Source organism: Lates calcarifer, linkage group LG8, assembly GCF_001640805.2.
Source record: "Lates calcarifer isolate ASB-BC8 linkage group LG8, TLL_Latcal_v3, whole genome shotgun sequence".
Classification (NCBI taxonomy): domain Eukaryota; kingdom Metazoa; phylum Chordata; class Actinopteri; family Centropomidae; genus Lates; species Lates calcarifer.
In genome coordinates this window covers 12,472,687-12,496,448 of record NC_066840.1, presented here as the reverse complement: position 1 = coordinate 12,496,448, position 23,762 = coordinate 12,472,687, and the positions used below count along the sequence as shown (strand labels likewise).

The 23,762-nt window shown below is 42.2% G+C and overlaps 1 protein-coding gene across 1 annotated transcript in view; it reads left to right on the top strand.

Moving 5' to 3' along the window:
- The window catches only part of LOC108885524 (dedicator of cytokinesis protein 2), an 89,718-nt gene that overhangs the window by 9,716 nt on the left and 56,240 nt on the right, over window positions 1-23,762 (top strand). Inside the window, 12 exon segments of the mRNA XM_018679891.2 lie at window positions 377-475; window positions 676-748; window positions 1,051-1,130; window positions 1,132-1,155; window positions 2,700-2,901; window positions 4,649-4,746; window positions 4,829-4,918; window positions 5,186-5,286; window positions 7,677-7,811; window positions 12,191-12,299; window positions 12,724-12,794; window positions 14,811-14,917. Coding sequence (XP_018535407.1) covers window positions 377-475; window positions 676-748; window positions 1,051-1,130; window positions 1,132-1,155; window positions 2,700-2,901; window positions 4,649-4,746; window positions 4,829-4,918; window positions 5,186-5,286; window positions 7,677-7,811; window positions 12,191-12,299; window positions 12,724-12,794; window positions 14,811-14,917 — 1,189 coding nt within the window.

Here is a 23,762-nt window from a genome sequence, read left to right as displayed (position 1 = left end):
GTTAAACATGGGAGGGATTTGTATAAACAGGGATTGGTTTTTGTGTGTGTGATTTGAGGCAGAGTGTGCTGGTGTGATAGTGTGTGTTTGTGTGTGTGTGTGTGCCGTATGTACAGTGTTTAAGAGATTGAGGTGCTACGGGCCAGTGAGCAAGCACAGCACTGATCAAGAGCTTACTCACCCCCGCTCATAGTCAGGGGCACATAGACGTGGCTTTATCCTTGAATGAAAATCCATTTTAGCCATATATGAACGCACACACGCACATACACATACACACACACACATACACACACACACACACACACACACACTCAAACATAAAATCCTTTGGCTCAATATGAAACGTATTTCTCTCTCCCACCCTCTTTCCTAGAACTCCATCTGTCTGGGAGCAGGGGATAAGGCGGTCAGTGAATACAGATCCGTCATCTACTACCAAGTCAAACAGCCCCGCTGGATGGAGACGTTCAAGGTGTGTGTCTGCCTTTGTGTGTATGTGTTGACTTTTACTTCCTTCTGTACAAGACACTTTCACTTTCAGTTATCTTTTTAAATTTTCCCAAAGTGTCTGGTTTGCATCCCTCAACATAAACCTAGAATCTTATCGTATACTTTTAAAATGTTAAAATATTCATTGTTTTATATTGAATAATAACATGACATGTCCTCCAGGTGGCAGTCCCGCTGGAGGAAATGCACAGAATTCATTTGCGCTTCATGTTCAGACACCGCTCTTCTCAGGAGTGTGAGTACCAGCCTCTCTTCCTCTTCCTGTCTGTCCTCACCATACATTCATACTTTTGACTCCTCTCCTCTGATCCCCCCTGAGTATAATGTGATACAGAGAGGGACCGAGTGATTGGAAGTAATTTGGAAAATGACCCAGGGCATCATTACACACACTTGACTATACAAATCAGCAGTCTCTCTTCTACCCACGTCTAAATTATCATCCCTCCCTCCCTTTTCTTTTTCCCTGATGTGTTTCTCCACCGCTGACCCTCCCTCCTTCTCTTTACACATCCACCTTTCTTTTTTTGTCTTTAGCCAAGGACAAGAGCGAGAAGAACTTCGCCATGGCCTTTGTGCGTCTGATGAAAGACGACGGGACGGTTCTACAGGACGGACTTGCACGACCTTGTTGTCTTCAAGGTCAGAAATAAAACTTTTGTAGAGGAAGAACTCATGAAGTGAACTAATGAACAGGTTCTGTGTCCTCTCTAAGGAGAGATGAATCAAATAAAGAGTAAATGAGATGAATTTAAGTGAAAATAAGGATACATTTAAAAGCGGATGTGCAAATTCTTAAAAGTTACCCAAATCTCCTCTTCCTTGACCCCCACAGTTTTGCTGAATAATACCATCAGGCAGCTGAATAGCAGATCAACTCACAGAGCTTTCAGACCCATAGATGCGAAAGCTTCTTTGAGAGTAATAAATTACATAGTGAGCCTTTTATGGTGAGAAAGGGTTGTAGCTCATTACCTTTGTTGCACCAACCACTTCTGGATTTAATTTTAGATATTTTTTAAATATAGGTCAAATAAAGGTAGGAACTCGTCAAATGGTGGTTAATTAGAGAACAAGTTTACAGGATCCTTTTGATTCCTCATTCACGGTCAGGCATGAATGAATGAGGACATTTGTTTTAACTGTACCAAAGCTCAGGATATCTGGATTTATTTTCATCTATATAATGGAGAGAAATGAATGGTAGAGTTTACAAATCACTGAATCATTCTTTGTTATTTGCTTAAGACATGATGGAGAAAAGGCAGATATACTGAAAAAAGTTCATACTAGGGAAAGAATTTCAAGCCATCTGTTCGGCTGCACCGATCATCAAAGCAGACCTAAACATATAGTAGTGAGTCTGGACGGGAGATTATGGCCACCCAGACAGGTTGAGCGAAGCCAAATAGATTTCCTGCCAAATGAGCCAGAGCTAAGATTGAATCCCCTTATTGATTAAATGCCAAACGCAATGAAGATTAATTACTCCTGATTCACTCAAAGACCAAATGGATGGTCTCCCTGTGCCCTTTCTCGATTATCTCTCGTTATCCCTGCGTTCCTCTCGATCTCTGTGCCACTCATGGCTTCAATCTCTTAGTCCCTGCTTTTCCACCCACTCACTCATTATTACTTACTGGAATAGCATTAAAGAGGGTAGAGTCGAGGTTCCAGGCCTGAGTGAATCTGTCATCTGCAGATGGTAAATTTATATATGGAAGAATGTAAAGCAGTTAAGTTTGTTGACTCTATCACCACTGTCTCTTTTCAGCACTTTCTAACTAAGAACAACAATGCTGTACCAATATTTGGTGTTTGTGTTTGTGCTCTTAATTTTCTAACCTGCCCCACTGTTTTCAAAGTTATGAGTTTACAAACCAAAGTTGAGTTAGGCAGGAGTAGATAAGGCAGAGTGATCACAGAGGATTATTGCAGTGCAAATGGCCACTGTTTGTCATTTTTTTTCCTTCAGGGCTGCCCTGATAAATCACTGCAAGTGTAGCAAATCCCAGTGTCTCTCTGTCTTGGGCTCCCAAATTTACATCAAGACATTTTGACTAAACACAGGAAACATAATTCTTGTCCCAGCGCTGTGCAACACACAAACATCTGTGCCGTCATTAGTGAAGTTATAGCATTTCTGATGTGGGTTAAAAAATAACTTCCCCGCTTTGTCGTCTCAGGGCGACAGCAAGCGCATGGAAGACGTGAACTCCTACTTGTCGTTGCCCTCGACCCGCCACCACCACGGTGACCCCCACAAGGCGGCGGCGCTGAGCCGCAGCTCCAGCAACGTGTCCGGCAGCGGAGGAGGCCTGTCGGTCAGCTCCAGAGACAGCTTCTGCATCTCCACCCTGGTCTGCTCCACCAAACTCACCCAGAATGGTAGGTGTATGGGTTTTTGTGAATGTGTGTGTGTGTGTCTAGGGCAGGTGATACAATGTTTACATAGCCCCATTATGACATTGTGTTGACATTAAGCTACTCTAGAGACTTGGCAGGGCACGCACACACACACACACACCTCTACACACACAAAGTTGAGAAATGGTTAGGGCACAAATTATGAAGAGGAAGGTGTTTGAAATTAAACCTGACGCGTCAAAAAACATTAATTAACATCTCCTTTCAACAAAGTAATAAGGCTAGGTGAAGACAATGAATCATCGGTTGGCTGTGAAATTGGTAGGGGACAAATGCAGACTAGAAGGTCTCTTCAAGTTTGCAAACACTGTTGGTCCAGTGTGCATATTGCCTCGTTAAGTCTCGGGCTAAATGGTTGGGAAATTTCGATTTTGTGTCAGAAAAATGGTGGTGAAATACAGGGAACATTTTTTTGTTCTCATTAGGGAAAGTGTTATTTTTAGGTTCAGGGTTAAAAGTTGAGTGAGGATGACAACAGCTGAAGAGTGAGGTGAGGGCAGGTTGGGGTAATGGAGACATCCAGCCAATTAATTGTGAGTCATCAGTATGTTAATTAGGTTAATGTGGCTAGAACTACAAGTTTGTGTGGTGTGTGTGTGTGTGTATTTGTGTTTTGGTCATGGGATAGTGAGCAAAGGATGGGGGGAACTGTGTGTATACAAGGGTTTTATTAGTAGGGAGTGTCGTCATTTTGTCCTACACACTCTGGCAGGCGGCCACACAAGCAGCCACACACACTGGAGCGCACATCCGCATTTATAAATGCATCCACGCACATACACTCCAGACAGTAAGGTGCATCAGACACAGGTGCAGCGCAACAGCTGTTACTGCGGAAGCCAGTCCATCACTATAATGAACGTTATCCTGCAGCATTAATCACCTGTACCACACACGTCCACACACGCACACACACACACAGAAAAAACTCTCAGGCATGCACGCCACACACACACACACACACACACACACACACACACACACACACACACACACACACAGTGCTGAGTGCTGTTTAGGGCTATCCACCACCAGATGTGCGGCTTGGCTTGGTGAGTCAGAAGCGATTGGGCAGGGAAAGCAGTCAGCTTCAAGCGGGCAGCCCTACAGAGACATGGAAATCTGCCCCGTGTCAAACTGTAGCAGAATTAATGGCAGAAACTGTGGATTTGAGCGTTCAGTTTAAAGTCTCACTAACTGGAGGAACAGGAACTGTCCACATGACAAATGAACTTGGAAAGCACAGAAGTGAATATAAAATTTTGATGAGGACTTCAACTAACAGTTATTTTCATTATTTAGTAATCTGGCAAACCTTTGTTTGAAATGATCAACCAATTGTCTAGTACTCACAATGAGACAAAATGACAAAAAAATATACATTATTTATATGTTTCCCAGAACCACTGGTGATATCTTTTAATCTTAAAAACTGTATTCTAAGTATATATACATATAAAATGCAAAATATTTAATTGATGAATTGATTTGTGTAAATTCAGTTACAGTTAAAATGTGTTCTATATGACGCAGACGGTCATACCAACAGTCAAAAATATTCAAGGAAAGAATGTGAAAAATCACAATTTAGGAAATTACATTATCAACATATCTAGTACAGCAGCACTGATAAGCACACTCTCTTAAGCGAGACAGATGTGTGCACCAACTGAGCAGAAAATATTCAGTGTGTGTGTCTCCTCTCCAGTGGGCCTGCTGGGGCTTCTGAAGTGGAGGACTCGACCTGAACTCCTCAGGGAAAACCTGGAAAAACTCAAAATCATTGATGGGGAGGAGGTGGTCAAGGTTAGTGTGTGTTTGAATACAAGTGTGTCTTTGCAGAAGTGTGCACACAGGCTCTCACTGGACTTCTCCTTGTTGTGTGTAGTTTCTGCAGGACACTCTGGATGCTTTGTTCAACATCATGATGGAGCACTCTCAGACTGATGACTACGACATCCTCGTGTTTGATGCCTTGGTGAGTGTGTGTGTGTGTGTCGATTTTCCCAAGAAATGCTTGTGTGTCCTATCTGTGTGTGCTTTGTCAACAGATGCAGTTGATTTGTTGACAGGCTGTCTCTGTGTGTATCAAGTCTGACATCTCTGTGTCAACCTGTCCATCTCCCTCCAGATAAACACATCTATCAGATGATTGTATATAACTTCTCATCTGCCTTGTAAATGTCTGCTGCTATGTAAACATGTAACCCTACCTGACTTTCTGTTTCTCTCTTCCGTCTGCCAGATATACATCATTGGTCTGATTGCTGACAGGAAATTCCAGCACTTCAACACCGTGTTAGAGGCCTACATCAAGCAGCATTTTAGTGCTACTCTGGCCTACAAGTAGGTTACTTCCTGGATCAGAAGCCACTTCCTTGTAGCTCATTCAGTGAAATTTGAATGAGTTTTCTGAAAGCTTGAAGGCACCAATGTTAACATCATATATCTCTCACATTAGATGTTTAAAAATGCAGGTGAACCCCCCCACCCCCTGCCTTTTGTTTCAGCTAACACTGTGGAATCCATAGAGGTTTAAACTGATATTTTAAGCTTTTTGACAGAGAAATAAGCAACAAGACAATAATAAAAAACTGCAGATAAACATACAACTATGTAAAAAACAAAACAAAATATGAACAGAGGCACCTAGATGAGTGAAAAAAGTGAGTTTGATCCTTGTAAGCTCTTCAAAACAGCAAAAACTTCAGGAGAAAATCAGTATGCTCATGCAACAATCCTCTTAATGTCTAGAGAAAGCACAGACGGCTCCTTATTGAATCGGCCACAGGAGACTTTATTATCAATTAAACTCACTGACTGAGTCTGGTTGTTTAAGGTTTAAATAATTTTACTGTGGGCTCCATAAAATGCCAGCTGAGTCCTTAACTGAGGTTTGACATTGGGTAAGTTTCAGGACAGCATTAAATTTTATGTTAGGGAACATACACACAACAACAACACATCATATTTCTGTGAAGACACCTCCAGTGTATTGGCTGTGTCAGTCCGTCAGAAGTTTTGCATTGTTCTTGTTGGCATTTGGAATGATTACATGATCTTTCATGAGGCAATTCTCCCATCCCTTAGGAATTATGAAATCTTTTAAATCCATCAGATAATCTCAGTAATGCTTTGTCATCGAGTCAAAAAAAAAAAAAAAAACTGACTGTTTTCTGGTTTCCAGAAAGTTGAACAGTGTCAGAAATCCATATGTAGCTCTAGTGTGGGCAATCAAACATGTAAACCTATGAGGTTTTCCATACTCAATGCCAAAGGTACACAAGTGTTAAACGTATTGTGATAATGATAATCTGATGTTAAGAGGCTAAATACTGCACTGTATCCAGCTGCCACTGGAGGTCAGTGTGTGTGTCGCATTTAGAGCACTTGCCTGAAAGGGATTAGAGTGTGCGTCTTTACTGTACTCCCAGCTAATCAGAGCTTTAACCCTGCCTCTCTGTGGAGTAACAGCTAAAGCACTCAGGCGTGCACCTCAAACACCTCTGGCCGCTTCTTCCTCTCTGTTAATTCACTTCACTTGATTCAGTGGGCACTAGAGAAAACATTTGTTTGTGTTGCCAGAGCTCCAGTTAGGAAAATTAAAAACATGTCTGACTCCTCCTGCTCTCGCTTCCCACTGCATCTTTTCCTTGCATCCCCCAACTGCCTCTACTCCTCCTCTACCTTTGCCCAATTATTCCTGCCACTCTCTCTCTCCTCCTCTCCTAACTGCTTTTCTCTCTTCCTGTCTGTTCTTCACTCCGTCAATTCATCTGTTTCTCCATCATCGCTCCATCCCTCCCCTGCCAGTGTGTTGGTGTTCACCCTCTTTAAGAGGGTCACTGCAGCTTAACGCCTGTCAGCCCAGAGGCTGTTATGTAAAACTCTCTAACTCCCTCTCACTACATTTTAAACTCCCTATCTTTTGCTTTTAAAAAAAGAATAAATCCTCCTGTGCTTGCCCTTAAGCCACGCACCAAAACAAAACCAGGGAAGACAGAATGGTAATAACGTTGTTAATATTTTCAAGGCCGTCCTGATGGCAGCAAGGCCAGATTAGAGTTCATTTTTCTAGGGGAACTTTTATTGTTTAAGAGGATTGGATAGTTTTAAACCAGTTAGTGGGTGATCCCCTGTCGCCATTTCATGGAAATAAAGCCGTCACAAACCCAGAAGTATTAACCCTCTGTGCGGTATTGTTTTATGTGTTCTGAATATGCTAGCCTTGCATGCCATTAAGATAATACAGCAGGAGGTTGGTCAGAGCAGTGCCGGTAGGTCATAAACTTAGACTGAACTCTGTGCCACCCACACCTCTCTCCAACTGCTCTGCCACACTGGAATATTTATGTGTGTGTCTAAAGACGCCTGTGGGGTGTGCATGTGTTGGAGAGTGATTTTTTTTTTTTCCCTTTTTGTTACACCATACATCTGAGGGCAAATAAAAATGTCTTGGAGCTGTGTGAAAGGTACATCTGTTGAAGTGTGAAATACTATTTTGCCATTTTTCCACCTCTACCTCCCGTGCCAGTTCCCTTCTCCTTGTTCCTCTCCAGCTCTCACCCTGTTGCACTTTGTCTTTCTGCTCTATGGAAGTGAAAAATGAAGTCAGTGATTAACTTTCCCAAACCTGTGGGAACATAGAAAAGGAATGACAATTCTGACTGAATGATTTTGATTTCTCTCTTCCCCGTTCCAATCTCCTGTTTTCTCCAAATCCTTCTCTCCCTCAGGAAACTGATGTCTGTGCTGAAGAGGTATCTGGATGTGTCCAGCCGAGGGGAACAGTGCGAGCCCATCCTCCGAACCCTCAAAGCCCTCGAGTACATCTTCAAGTTCATCGTTCGCTCGCGCATGCTCTACTCCCAGTGAGTGTTTGTGTAGCTTTTTGTGAACTGATCATTATGATGACGATTCCTAATTACTTTTTGAACCCACAATAATGCAAATAGAGATTCTTGAGGGCACACAGTGACACTGCATTGCCGGAGTAATCGTTTTTGACAGCTCTGCGAGAACAGGCTGCTGAATGCAGCACTAATGTTGCTAATAAGCATTGATGATGAAGTGTGGCGTCCAAATGAGGTCTAATGGCAGGGCAGGGCTGCTGAATGGGCAGCCAACAACACACCACACAGACAAAGTTCCTGCAGGAGAGACTTATGACACCCACTGTGCTGAGGAGAGAGCTGCGCCATATGATAAGTGTAAACACCATTTATAACTGCGGTGCAAAGGCTGATGCTGACAGATCAGAAACATGATCCACAATTGTGTTATGTGCCTTACCTGGGGGAGACTTGAACACCTATGTGTATTTGTGTGTAAGTGTGTGTGTGTATATAAGACACAGGCATGTTCAAGATTGAGTGGTGTTTACAGTTAATGTGCGAATTGCTACAGGAGTGTGTGTCTTTGTCGGGAGGAGTGTATTAGTGTTTGTAGAAGTGAGCTGGGAGAGGATTTCTGTTTATATATGTGTGTGTTTGTCATTCAGAGTCCACTGGTCAACAAAGGTCTGTCTTTTTAATCTTCTAGAGGGCATCACAGGCTTTGTTTGTTGAAATTGGTGTGTTTGTTTATCAATGTGGTGGGTGTGTTTCTTTATTTATTCATAGAGTGTGTGTGTGTGTGAGAATTTGTGGGGATGGATTAGTGTGGATTCCCAAGAGAGTGAGTTTGTGTGTGTATTCATGTGCATTTGTGTGTACACAAGCCCACACATACTGTATACATTAAGCATACTCCTAAGCACACGCGTGCGCGCGCACGTGTGTGTGTGTGTGTGTGTGTGTGCACGCTTGCATCATATTATCACAACAGCTCCTGGATTGACTGAGCTCCAGTCGTCAGCCTCCCCCTGGGTACCTCAGAACCGATAAATGTCCCTCTCCCTCTCTCCGTCTTTTCTCTCTCCTCTATCTGTCGTCGCCCAACTACCTGCAGCTGACAACTCCAGCTCCTTCTGCATCTAAAGTTTTCACATCAAATTTTCCCCTCCTACAAGGCCTTGTCATGCTAACAGAGCATCAGGTATTCAAGGGAGCCACATGGTGCTGTAGGTGCATCTGTAAGGCTCTGTCATTATCACCGTCAGGACTAGCACTCATTAATAGTTAAGCAGGTAGCATTGAAGATTTATTAGCTTGTCAAACTCGCTTCATGTTCATGCAAAGTCTATTAGCATTGCGGAATGTTTACTTCAACAATATGTAAGGCACGCTGTACCAGATTCTGCTCTTTCTTTAACCTTGTTTCTGTCCTTCACGCCCTATGGCTTTCATTACTTCCCTGCAGTCTAGTTCATCAGTTGTATCTGTTTCTTTCCCCCTTCCCTTGAGTACCTGCTATGTTCTATATTTCTCCTGTGTCCCCCCCCCGTCCTCTTTCTTTCCATCCCTCCTCTCATCTTTAAATCTCAGATTCTTTCCTCTTTTCACTTTCTCACACCTTCTCCATGAGTCTTTTGTCATTAATGTGATTACGATCTTATTATTGTGAGATCACTTCTGTTTCCTATGAGATGTAACAATATGATTACATAATCTTTTATCATTATCACAGTATCTAGGCTCTTTAATTTTGTTATCTTATCCTTATAATTGCAACTCATATTATTTTGAGATCATTTCTCATGATAGAGAGACAGTATCTATCCGGTAATAATAATACCAATAAAGGCACAATTTAGAATGATGAGAAATAGTTCATAATAATTTATTTTTTCACCTTTAAAGCTAGGGATGCACTGACACATGCTTGATTTGCTCTTTTCCATCCATCAGATACAGAAAATCCTAGCTTTATAGACCAAGTAATATTTTGATGCAGAGATTTTTCACAGTTATGCTGTTTGGCCCAACAGGTTTGGGTGATACATCTTGGTAACACTGGTCACTGCACCACTTATCTGTTTGTCCACATATTTTGGTGTGTGGGGGGGAACTGCAATCATGAATCAAAACATTGTGACATTTGTGACTGATTTGCTCAGACAGGGATTTCATAATTCATGGGGGACATGTTTAGAGTTGCCTTGTTGTTCTTTTTTTCCCTCTCTCTCTCTCTCTCTCTCTCTCTCAGTCACAACTTCATACAGCCAAGCTGTCCTCCTTCTGTACTTTCCCTCCCACTCTCCACTCTTTTCCTCAGACTTTTTCTCAGTGTCACTCTTTTCCATCCCCCCTGCTGATTGTCTTCCCTCCATCCCTCTCTCTCTTCTCCATCTGTCTCCAGTATTAGTTTGCTGAGCTGGTACGACGTTTTGTGCTGTTGTGCTTATGTGTGTGTATTTTGTGTGTGTGTGTGTGTAGATAAATTTCAGCTGTGGTCATTTTTAGTCCCACATTGGATTAAAGTGGTCATCTGCTGTACAAAGAATGGGACACAACTATCAAAGTGAAGACTGATGTAAATGCGCAACCTGATGATATCACACTGGCCCAGGCACATCTAGACATCATCTCTTTTTACATACACACACACACACATTTATGCACAGACAGGACTGGTGGATTAAGTAGGACAATGCGTCTGTAATCATAACTGTACTCTGCAAAGAGCCCAGTGATTATACCTCTATGTGTTACCGCCTAATCCCTCCCCCCACATGATAAATTCGCTGTGTGCCACATGCTAATCCTTCCCTCTAGCACTCATAACTTCTATTGTAATTAACAACTGCACAGCTCCACTGAATCACCCAGAGATAGCGAGGGGATGGGGGAAGGAAAGAGGAGGAGAGATGGATGAGAGAAAAGTTTGCGAGGGGTGGAGGAAGTAGGGCTGAAGGGATGGTTGAGGGATGTGTGGGTGTTGGGATGTGATGTGAATAGCAGCGAGTAAGATAACCCACTTTGTTTGTGTTGAGTTTGAGACAGATTGCTGTAATCACAGCAGTCAGTATTTAGCAATGTTTAGTTTTACCTTTTCAAGATAACACCTTGTCGTCAAAATACTGCAGTGGTTTGCTGCGTCACCATGATTGAATATAGTGCAATGAATTACAGGTGTGCACTGGGGAGCTCTACAATCACTTGGATAGTGGCACATTCTTGCTGAATATAACCATATTGTTTACAGACGACGTGAAGAACTGCAGCCAATTTAGGTGGTGTCCCATTCCCCTGAAAACACAAGGATTTAGGTGTAATTTCACTTTGTTGCAAGATCACGCTGAGTTAGTGAGAAAGCCAGCGCCTGGCTCGAAGAAGATAACTTCAAAAACAATATAATTACCAATCTGGAATCAATTTAAAATGTGATGAAAAACAACTACTGCTGGATAATATACATCCCAATAGAGTTTGTGAGTGTCTAAAATCTAGGAAATAAAATCTGTCAAGGGGATAAAATGACTACTTTATGGACAGACATTTGTTATAGAGTCACAATAAAAGTATGTTTCCAAGGAGGGTTGTGACTAGTTATTATAGATCAATTTATCATATTGTATTAGCACACATTATCCTACTAAATCTCCCCAGAAAACAATGTATAGCAGAATAGTTTAAGCATAACAGGGATGAGTCAACATTTCTTTGTGAAATGCATGGATGTGAGGCTTTGCTTAAAGACTGCTACACATGATCTGACCTGGTGATTAAAGGCAGGGCTTCCATGAGTACATGCTTCAGTAAAAGAAAAATAACTCAAGTTCCTATGTAGGATGAATCATCAGCTCATTGTGTGTGATGATCCATTGGGTTATGCACTCAGCCTGATCAGATACAAGGATCATATCATGAACTCAGCCCTGGTTAAAGTGATGGAGGTGAAAGATGTTAAAAAGGTTATGAGCAAAGGAGGCAAGTAAGCACAAGATATATGTGAACTAAAGCCTGAATGAACTGTCCATCCATGTATGTCCGTCTAAGTTATATTTTTTATACTGTTATATTTAACTCAGTAAACTTACTAACTAGTTTTTTGCCTGCACTCAACAAACTTTCCACATTTCTGTTATATCCAATTTGAGCTCATTGTCAGCTATCCTTGTTTTGACCTGTTGGCTCTTATTCTACCTCTCAACATCCCAGTCTCACTAATTACCCCACTTCCCCCTTTTTGTTTTCTCTCATCTCTCAGTTCCTTCCTCAATCTGTTTCGCCTCCTTCATCCCTCCCTCCGACTTCCTTGCTAATCGTGTCACGTCACTATTTCCGACACTCATCTCACACTTTCTCTCTTTTCTCCCTCTTCTGATTTTTCCTGTTGCATTTATATTCATTTCCTCCTGCCCTCACAGGCTGTACGAGGGAAAGGAGCAGGCCGAGTTCGAGGAGTCGCTGAGGAGGCTTTTTGAGTCCATCAACAACCTGATGAGAACTGACTACACCACCACTCTGCTGCTCAGGGTAATCACACACTCGCGCAATCACACACCCATGCTACACCACGTAGTACTCCTCTTTGCATTTTTCTCACCCTCATCCTCACCCCTTCCTGGTTATATTTCATCTTCCTCCTCCTCATACTCCTACTTCTCTAATGTGATCTTTCAACCGGAGTCTGACTTCATCAGTATTCTGTTGCTCAGTGCTTTCCTCTTATTTTCACTACTTACAACAAGGCAGACATACAAACTGACTGAGTCACTAAAAGTTAGGCAGAAAGACAAGCAGCCCTGTGAAAAATAAAATAGATATTTTCTCTCACTTGTGATGAGAGCCTATTTGATGGCAAAGTCACCTTCTATTAAACAACAACTTCCACAGGATTTCAAGACAGTAATTTACTGGTGTTTACGTGCGGGCTGTGTGTGTGTGTGTGTGTCATCAGGTTGCTGCTCTGAAGTACCTGCCAACAGTCCTGCATGATGTTGAGAAGGTGTTTGATGCCAAGCTCCTCAGGTAAGCTTACCCATAAACACTCACATTCATATATATATATATACACACACACTCACGCACACACACACAAACATACACGCCGCCCCCTTTGGTCTTATTCAGGGACGCTGATAGAGAGGATATATGGGAGCTCAGATCAAGTTTTCCTCTTAGCTCTGTTCAGTGACCCCCATCCTTCTGCCCCCTCCCCCACACACCCTCCATGTTGGTCGAGCCTTAACTTCTCCTTTATCGTAAAAATCTCATCAAACTGACATATACAGAAGGACACACACTCAAACACACTCATGCAGCTCCTCCGTGTGCCCCTGAGTGAGCCGACAATTTCAGAGAAACCCCGTCAAACAAAAACCCATTTGAACCTCTTCTCTTAGCTTTATTCATGGCCTCCTGAAGCGCAAAACAACTTGGAATGGCTTGTTCAACCTCTCCTTGACCCAGAATCAAACTTACAATTTACTGTTTAGCCCAGGAAATGACCTCAGTGTACTTACTTCAGCACTTGAAAACTAGAAATTTAAGGCACTTTATTTGTCCTCTCACAATTCCAAGACCAAACATGGATCCACTGTCTTGGCCTGACCTTATTACTTTACAGAAAGATGTTAATTGACATTTTCTTGACTTGCTGTGTTCAATTTCAAACACCCTCATCCTCATAATTTCTCTTTTCACCTTTTCATGACCTGTGTGTGTGCGCTTTTGTGGCTTATCGGCATCTGCCAGTTCGGTCCCTCGAGTGGCTCGATGTCAACACAGTGTCACGAAGGCGCTACCTGTAGCACCTACCACTCAGGCACACACCAGCAGAAAGGTGATGAGGGGCAGAGAGTTTAAAAATCAGCGCACGCATTCTCACTTTCTGTCATTCATTTTCTCTCTCATTCACACACAGTCGCTCACCCTTATTGTCCGCCCTTTGTGCAGCTACGCAAAAAACACACAGATGTGCGCAAACATGGCCGAGTCATCTGAACTTGAAAGTGGGGTCCTGGGTTGCATTCCTGATCAGAATTGCCTAGGGCAGAGTTTCCAAAGACGAGCCCATGTGAATTACAATCACAGGGCATGAGGTGGACATCAAAGCTGTGTCTCATCTTCTCTATAGTCACATTTCTATGCCATCTAAACTCACCTGTAGTATGATCTGCAGACTGGTACAAGTGCAAACACAATCAGCTATGGATGTGTTTTGTTTGCTCTCTGTGTCCTTTTGTGCGCCCTTGGGGTGTAGGCTGACATTTTGGGTTTTAATTAGATTCAGCTCAGATGATTAGCGCGCCCGATAAGTCTGTGCTGGGGCCTCTGTGCCCTGGCCCGTCCTCGTGCCAGTTTATGCACATCAAAAGTCATATAAAATCTTTTTTTTGTTGTTGTGTTTGAGTTTTGGGAGCAGAGGTGGTGCATTTCATTCTTTCATGCCATTATTGAAATTGCTACTGCAGCATGTGTGGCATAATTTAAGGAGACAAAGACAAAGTGAGAGACGGTCAAAAAAAAACAGAGACAGAGGGTTCGCCATGCTCTGAGCATTCAATCTTTCTAAGTGGCATCAGGGCTTGCAACCAGCCTGTTTAATTATTCTAAAATTGAATTTGGGGTGGGGGATGAGTCAAACCTGTGTCTTCATTAAAGCATGTTTAGGCTTTGGCTCATTTGTTTTCATGCAGTATACACTGCTCTGCTTATGTCTATGGTGCACTCTGAGACAACCACTGCTTTTAGCATATTTTATAACCTTAAGGGAGAGATGTTTAAAGCTTGTCTTAGTAAGGTATGGTTGTGTTTTTCATCTTTGAATCACTTATAATGTGGAAATAATCAGAGGAGAGAGAGGAGATTTATTATTATTATTATTAAAATTCAAAACACATGCAATAATCTGTAGAAAATAATTCTTGAATATTTATTGTGCTCATTTGTAAAAAAACACATCTGTTGCTTTCTCCATGTAATGATCTTGCTGATTATTAATACCCACCCCCACCCCCCCCTTCTTCTTCTTTCTCTCCGCAGTCAGTTGCTGCATGACTTTTATTCCTGCATCCCCCCTGAGAAACTCCAGAAACAGAAGGTGGCCTCCATGACTGAAATCGTCAGCAGCCAACTCTTCCAGAGACAAGGTGTGTGCACATTTTTTCCACTCGCTGGCCTTGGCGCCAAACTAACGGACATAACGGACGTGTAAAAAACCAATTGCGGATATGCACGGTATCGAGCAAACTCACCAGCCCGTTCTATGTGAAATCCTTTAGAGCATTAGTTGCCTCTCACTTAAAGGTTGAGATCACATTAAAAGGTCTATTATACAGTGAGTAATTCTTGCCCGGCAACAGGACTAGGCAGACAGCTGCTCCCACTGTACTTTATGACTAGTAAGGGTGTTCTTTGCTCTGAAGGTTTTATCTTGATACAGCACAGTGGATAAAAGTGTGCTGCTAATACTGCAAGTGTAATGTCCCATTCCCTATGGGGCAATCCAGTAAAGCACTCTGGATAAAAGCATCAGCCAAATGGTTAAAGGACATACTGCTGTTTATGCATTTATGTTTTATTTGGTTTACATAAATATACGCATACATTCAAGTTGTGTCTATTTCAGAATTGACCTGACGTAACATGTTACATAATGACAGTCTTTTACATTTGGAATATAAACCCGAATTTCAGATTAAAAAGTGAAGGACAAGCCTATTCTAAAGCTAGCATTCTGATAAAGAAGACAAAGCAATCTTTTCCTCAGAGGCTATTTTCCATTGAGATAAAGAAAACAGTATGGATATCTGATGTTGATGCTGTAATACACAATTACTGTGCCGCTATGTCCGCCTCCACTGACATTACAATCAGTGCAATGTACCTCAGTCAGATACCATCTTATTACAATCAGCACAAGTGGCACCTATTAATGTACTCCCCCGCTGATGGTAAAGGTCGCCTCAAGTCACTCTTAAACAGTCTTGTCTTGAGGCTAAAATAACATCGACCTAAACACATATTTGCAAGTCATCTGATGGTTTTCTTTTGTCCTGCGTTGACATTCCCTCTCCACCCACGCAGAGAACATCCATGAACCTCACTGCAAACAGAAAATGAGTACACCATTCACGCCTCAGCAGTTGGTGGTGGTGAATATAAAGACAGATAAGTTTTATCCATACCAATGTCACAGGTGATATGTGTCGTCTTCCAAAAAAGAGGAGCTAATATCATCTAATGTTTGAGGCAGATAAGACAGGAAGTGTTTTTTTCAGCGCCACAGTTTCACTGTCATTAATGTGTCACTTTTCACACCATGCCTGCTCTACTTTTAAATGACTTTCACTAGAGTTGGTATAATTGCCAGGGACACATGTCTGGGACATTTGTCTACCTCTACCTTTAAAGTGTACTACACGTCAGTGATCACCCACTCTTCGCCAATCGGAGTCCACCCCCTACCTCTGTTCAGACCTATTATATTTGTCTAATTTGCTTGTAGTGGGCTGATAAGTGGTGATTTCCCCTGCAGAGGACTGCACGGTGATGGATAGAGTGGGCTTATGTTGCTGTAAAATAAAGACTCAATGAGGAGGCCCATAATTGGACTTCTGCAGTGCAAAGTGAAGAATTGAAAATAGACTGTGAGCGATTGTGGTGGACCAAATTTGGTTTGAATCAGTCTGAGATGGGATACCTGCTGGGCTGTGCTAGACAGACTGAGTCATGTCATTGATACTGCTCCATTTGTGCTTGAATACATTCTCATACACAACCTCCAAACACATTTGTATATATTTATTTCAGAATGACTGATGAACCTATATCTGGGTGTGAGTGCATTTATGCATTTCAGTGTTTGTGTAGTGGTGCATGCTTGATAGGTGTGTGCACTGGCTGGAATGTTGTTTTTGCCCAATGTGGCAGTAGGGTCCGCTCATCAGTCAGTCGCTGCCAGCTAAGTCGGTAGCCGGCCCAGGACACAGTCCTTTGGTATTGATCCTGGCTCCGATGATTGATTCCCCAGGGGCTGAGGCGACAGGCTTGGCCCTCTGGCTGGCTGTCAACACGCTCAGAGTCATACTCTGTCACCAGCAAAGGAGCAAGAGAGGGTAGAGAGCGATGAAAGTAACAGGAGGGAGAGAGATGGAGCGACAGGTACAGTAGAAAAAGAGAGACCTGGATAGAGAGAAGTATATCAGAGGAAAGGAGGACATCATTCCAAAATAATACAGTACATGCAAACAAAAGATCAGTCAGTATGTGATAAACTGACGACTGTCCTGCAAAAGGTTTGGAAGCAAAGATCTCGAAATTACTATTACCTCTGGTTGTAGCCCATAAAGTGTTTTGAATTCATTCCAAGAGTCATTTTGAGTGTTTGCCATATTTGAAAAGGGGAAAGTCTACTTTTGGAATTAAATGCTTCAAATGCAAAATGACGGTGATGGAGTCAGGTGGTGGAGGGCGAGGACAGGGCGAGAAAGGAAAGTCAGAGAAATCTATTAGCAAAAGACGGGAAATAGAAGGGGTAAGAGAAGAATTTTTGGAAAGGAAAATTGAATTTTTGGAAAAGAAAATAGGAATAGAGATCAGGAAGAGAAGAAAGAGAGATGACATGATGATTGGGGGATGAGGGATAGAGGCAGATGGATAGGTAAATGGATGTGGAAGATGGATAACAGAAAAGTAGGGAAGAGAAAAAGTCTTGTTGAAAATGAGGGGATAAGGGATTTGAGGAAGATAAAGAAAAAGGAGAGAACAAGTGGATGCTGAGTGTCAACAGAATATCTTGGGGAGAGAGTCAGAGAGAGAGAGAGAGAGAGAGGGAGAGAGAGGGAGACTGGCCTTGTTTTGCTATTTAACAGTCCACAAGTGATTAAAGTTTAAAGCCTGCAGGGCTCATACTAAATCTGTCAGTAAACCTGCATGCTGTTGGTCAGCGACTCCTAGCCCTTCCTTTCCCCCTCCCACCCCACCTCCCCCCATCCTCTGGCAGGGTGCTTATTTATTTATTCGTTCATTTATACATCGGTCCGTTCCATCTCGATCCCTGCCTCACCAAATGAGGGCTGACGCTCAGTCTAATTGAGATGCATTTTAGCATTGGGATGCTAATCAGAGAGCTTGTATGTTGGGGTGCCATTCGTCCGGCAGGCTGAAATATGCAGCAGAGCTAGATTATATATTTATAATGGCTAATGGCCCCCGGTGTCCTATCACTGCACTGCAATACATATTTAATACCCCTACCTGTCTGTCTGACTGTCTGTCTGAGCAGGCCTGCCAAGCTCCCTCTCCAGGGAAAAATGTCAAGCCACTGACAGTTTAGAAGAGGTTAGATGATGGAAGGGAGTGTGTGTGTGTATGTGTGTGTCAGTGTCAGTGTGAGACAGGAGATCACTTGCTCGCTCATGTTTGACAGAGAGTGAGAATGAACAATCTTACAGATCATTAATTTTTTTTTTACTGTATTTTAAACAAAATCTGTGAATTTAATCGGCCTCTGTTGAGATAAAAAAACAAATTAAAAAGTCAGTAATACAAAAATCTGGGTGGTAATTGGATTTTAAAAAGTACTATTTGCAATGCAGCCACTCTGTATTTCGACCGTGCCTTGGTTTTTTTTTTTTTTTTTTTATTTTGTTCCTTTTTAGGGGTGCATAATGAGTGCATGCTTTAGCTCCACAGTTTTTCCCTCACATACTGTTACCAGAAGATTTTCTGGGCTGTCCTCATTGCAAGAGGACATTGTTTACTGCAAACTACATTGATCAGCATCTTCTTTCTGCGGAAAACAGAACTTTAGGGTGTTTGAGGACATGAAATCCAGACGAAAATTGGTTTAAATGAATCTGCTCCTCTCTGAAATATATGGGTGTGTCAGACAATAACTACCACAGTATGTAAGACTGTTATATACTTGCATGTAAGGTTGGGTTGTTTCTCAGTAGGAAAGCAGATGCTATTTTTGTAATGAGGTCCTGTCACATGGTTACATGTAGCAACATTGGTTTGAAATGAATGTGTGTGTGTTTTTGTCCATGATGCTGATTTCGTCTGTCCATGTGTTTGGCTTTCTCATGACTGATTGCATCCATGGGCAGTGTTTGAAGGGATTGGATTTTTTCTCTCTCTCTCTCACTCACTCACTCAAAAATACTCCTGATTTATTCAGCATACGCTCCTGGGATTAAGGGCCTTGGCAGGCACATACTGTATACACACACAATGCACACATACACACTCGCTGGCACAATTGCACAGATACACATGTGCATCCTGTCATATGGGTTAATCTGGTTTTGAGACAAAATTAAATTTACGAGGCGCATTATGGCTCAATTTAGGCAAATTATAATGCCGTCAGGCAATCACTGTGACAGATTGAGAGCATCAACACTGATAAAGGGGGAAAAAAGAACAAGAGATCAGGGAGAGCAAAGAGCAGAGGGACAGAGGGATGAGTCTGTCATTTTGTTTGCCCACTCATTTCCCAAAGCTGGTCAAAGTCCCTGATTCAATCCACTAACCCTCTATATCTTCTCAGCCATGCCGTCATTTCCTCTCCTCCATCTGTACAGCTGGAGAAAAGACTGTAGTCATGTCGCCAGTCTTGTACATATTAAACAGATTAAAGGAAACCCTGTGTGTTTTAGTGTAATGCTCTTGTATGATTAATTGTTACAGCTAGGTATGTCTAGATTATGACATAGAAATAACCCATAATGCAGAAAATCAGAAAATCTGCCTGTTCCATTGCTAGTGCAGTTTTTTATTTGAATGTATCATATCAATCCATATAAACAGCAGAAATCTCATTACATAAATTGCTTGCGTTTTACTGCAACATATTATAGAGTATTGTTGACATTGTTCACACCCATGTCTATATTTCATCTGCTGTGATTACTTAACAGATGCATGTCAGTGCATGATCATTATGGATGAGTAATGTACTGTACAGTTATTATTGTCAGGATTTAATCAGTGCTGAGTGATCTCGGTTGTCCGCACACTCTCTACCAATCAGCATTAGTGACAGGTCACTTTAGGTCCTGGTTATAATGACACGGAGTGTCTGGCTTCTAAGAGAGCTTTGGGTGACAAAGATATGACCATGAAACCAAGCACGATGGGGCTATGAATCTGGATGTAACTCCTTTACTCTGTGTGGTCTAAAGTAAGATTAGGCAGAGTTTAATCTTCTTTTAAAAGTAGATTTAAAAAGCCAGTGTTTCTAATGGTGTAAAAATGGTATGTATGTTATGTGTGTGCGGGTTACCCTGAGGTTAAGCAAGTGTTTGCATGCACCACAAGGGACTTGCATTTATTGTTATGTGTTTCTTCTAGCCATTCTCAAAGCAGCTGGTAGAGTTATAATGTCAAAGCTGTCAGCTTTACTGTAGCCTGGGGCGTGTTAGTGTGTATGGGTGTGTAACAGGTTGCTTGGTGATCCAGTAGGTGTCCATGTGCCCATATGCTATATCCCTAGTTATATAGACATATTAAGAGATAGGGGTGTGAATCATAAAAAAACATAATAGTCATATGGCTGCCGTGTCCCCTTGGGCTGTCTCAAAGGCAGCTGCTCCTTGTGAAGTGAAGTATATTTGTTTACTGCTCTTCTCTTCTCTTCTCCTCTTCAGATCCCTCTCTCCTCCTCTCTTCCCTCCCGCTGTGCCTTGCTCTAATATATTATTTTATGATGTGTTACATTACATTAGCTTTTGTTTCATCACATTAAGGTTCGTGTCACGCCTTACTGTAAATGCAGTTAGATCACAGTCATGAACACCCAGCGAGAACTGCCTGCTATACCTGAGAAATCAGAGAGTCAGAGAATTATGAATGTAAATTGGGTCCAAAATGTGTGTGTGTGTTTATATGTGTGTGTCTTTGTGTCTGACAGCAGAGGAGCCATCTGCCACAAATGATTTTTGACTGTTGTGTACAGGCTGACCCAAAATAGCTGTGCTGACTGTAGAGCTGTGAGCTGATGGTTCCAGAAGGTTAATGAGAGAGAGAGGTAGTCGCTGTCGTTCAGTCTCTGCAGAGATGGCAGTTTGGGAGGTTGTGGATGAAACAGAAAGAAAAGAGGGATGGATGAGACTAATGGGGCAAAGTGAATGGAGTTTAATCATTTTGGGAAATGCCTCCGTCTCACACTCTCCCTCCATCTCATTTATATTCCAATCCATGCTCGTGTCTGTGGGGCGATCTCATTGGAAAATGAATGCAGACAAGGACAGTGGAGGGACACAATGGTCAGTGTATCAACACACTTACCCATTAATTTGTTTGGTAACAGATGTTCTAATGTTAACTAGAGACAGGAGCATCCTGACAGAACAGCTTGGTGCTGTCAGTAACCGGCTTTCCTCTGTACAGCTAAGCACGCCTGTTCCTCAGGTTACGGCAAAAAACATTTCTGGGTCTGTTTAAATCTTAATGATCCCCTCTGGGACTCTGGGTCATTATACAGCTGCAGCGATAACAGTTGAAGTGGACGTCATTGTAGATATCATGACAAATTATTGCAACAGTAGAGCTGATTGGGGATAATATAACAATATAATATGAAGAAAGACTTACACATTATTTAACCTGAACAAATACGAAAAAGAATTTAAAAGCTGAGATCAGACATAGGCCTAACCAGAGATGGCGGCTTTGTGATGTATTACTCTCCTATTAAAGGACACTGGGAATAAGTCTGCCCATCAGTCAAAGCAAGTGAGATGGTTCACCGTAAGGCATTCTTCTACCATTGATCTGCATCTGGTTAAATTGATCAAAAACTGTACCAACTAATGCTGCCGACGGACTAATTGGACAATCAATTTAATAGTCATATGGAAGACAGAGCAGAGGAGGAAGGCAGAGATGAGGGGTGGTAATTAGTGGATGACTCACAGAGAGTGACTAAGATAGGTGGAAAGGAAGAGAAAGATAACACAGGGTGAGATAAATAAAAGTGGCTTCTCAAAACAACATGCAAGGGATTATGTGAACCATATCCAGCACTTGTTATCCTTACTACAAATCTTTGTTTTAGGGGTAAACATGACAAACATGCCCAGTCTGTTAGGACTAATGAGCAAATATTACATGTATTAGCTGTTGTACCTTTATTGTATGTTGTTCTTAATTTCCAGTTATAGTAAGTTGGAGCCTATTTTTGTGTGTGTGTGTAAGAAAAAGCATGAAGAAAAGCAATTACACCTAAGACAGCGCCCGTTACTGGGATTGTGTTTACTTTGGTTTTGCTGACAATATTTGTCCTGTGCCAGGTTTTATCAGCGTCATGGCAAAACTCACAGTGAAAAATGCACTTACAGACATCATTGCCACTGTATATCACCATCAGTCACCAGTGCACTCTATCATGGGTAACTTATCGGCCCGTACTTTCAGGAGAGCACTCATTCACACAGGCAAGACAACTTTATGCATTTCTATGAAAAAAATATTATCCTACTAAAGCATTTCGGAGACAGCTTTCTTGCTTTTACAAATCATACATGTCAAATATATTTTACCACCACACCAGATTGAACCAGCGATTTAAAAAATAAAAGAAAGAGAGAGAGAGACCAGTGCGGACAGACGGGCACGTCCAAAATACAAACAGAAAAATGTAGGGCTCTAAATTCCAAATGGGGTTTAAAGATGGAGCAGGGGAGAAGTGAGCAAGGAGGGAGCAAGACAAATGAAAGATCGAGGGAGAGTGGATGAGAGGAGACACCCACAGTGACATGGAGAAATGAAAAACCTGCTGAGAGAGACGTTTAGTCATCACCGAGCAGGAAGACAGTTGGCCTGGCCCCAACCCCCTGTCGACACCGAAGATTTACTTGTCGTTGCGCCTCCGAACCTCCTCATTATCATCTTTTCTATCACTCTATCTTCCCAAAAGGAAGGGATGACAACTGAAGGGAGGGGAGGGAAGAGAAAGAGAGTAAGAGAAAGAGAGAGAGAGGGATGGAGAGAAAGAGGAAGACACCTCAGATTTACATGCCTCTTAGAAACTGTGATTGCATCTCATTATCATGTGCTATAGTTTATTGTGCTTGGCTGTCAAATGAAAAAATGGAGCAGAGAAAGGATGAGCTGGCTGCTGAGCCATCAAAGCTGCTCTCTGTGTGGTGGCCTGCCAGCACTGGCGGCTGTCTGCTCTCACAAACTTGGTAACCCGAACACATAACCACACTCTCACACAAGGCACAAAGAGATTCTAGCTCTTACACATCAAAAAATAGCGATGAAGCTCTGAAATCAGACACAAAAAGGACAATTCACACTTGGGCACATAGACACACATTGGTATTAATAATCAAAGGCTGAGATTACGCCTAGAACAAATAACATTTTGAATTGAATATAGATGAGTACTTGAAGCTCCGTCTGTAAGGGTTTTGAATATGTTGCACGGTGTGCGTCAACACCTGTGTGTATTTCTGTTTCTTTGAACGAGTGTGTGTGTCTTCGCACGGTGAAAGCAAGATGAGAAGAAGTTAAAATGCATCCTGATGTTTGCCCCTAAGACCTTGATTTCCATTTGTCTGTCAGCGCCTGTTGGTGAGGCTTTCTTCCACAGCATGGCTGAATTGATTTACTGCATTGTTGCACCGCAGGCTATAACACACAAGATGCAGCTAAATCACACAGGCAAGTGGAACACTGAAACACAGGTGCACATAGGAAAGTGCATTGGTGAAAGACATTCGCCAATTTGAATTTTAGTCTGTGTTTATGTGTTTGTGTGTCTTATCCAGCAGCTTGTAAATTTAATGTTGTTTTTTTTCCATAATGTCACATCAAACCTCTTCAAACATGAGGAAAAAGCAACAACTGGAAAACTGCTGAATCAGTTCCATCAGTTCCCTCTTTTTTTCTGGTGGCTTGTGCACAGTCCCCCCCCCCCCCCCACACTTAGTTGAGCCTCTCAGGCAGCATCTCACTGTTTAGGCTGCTCTGTTACAAAGC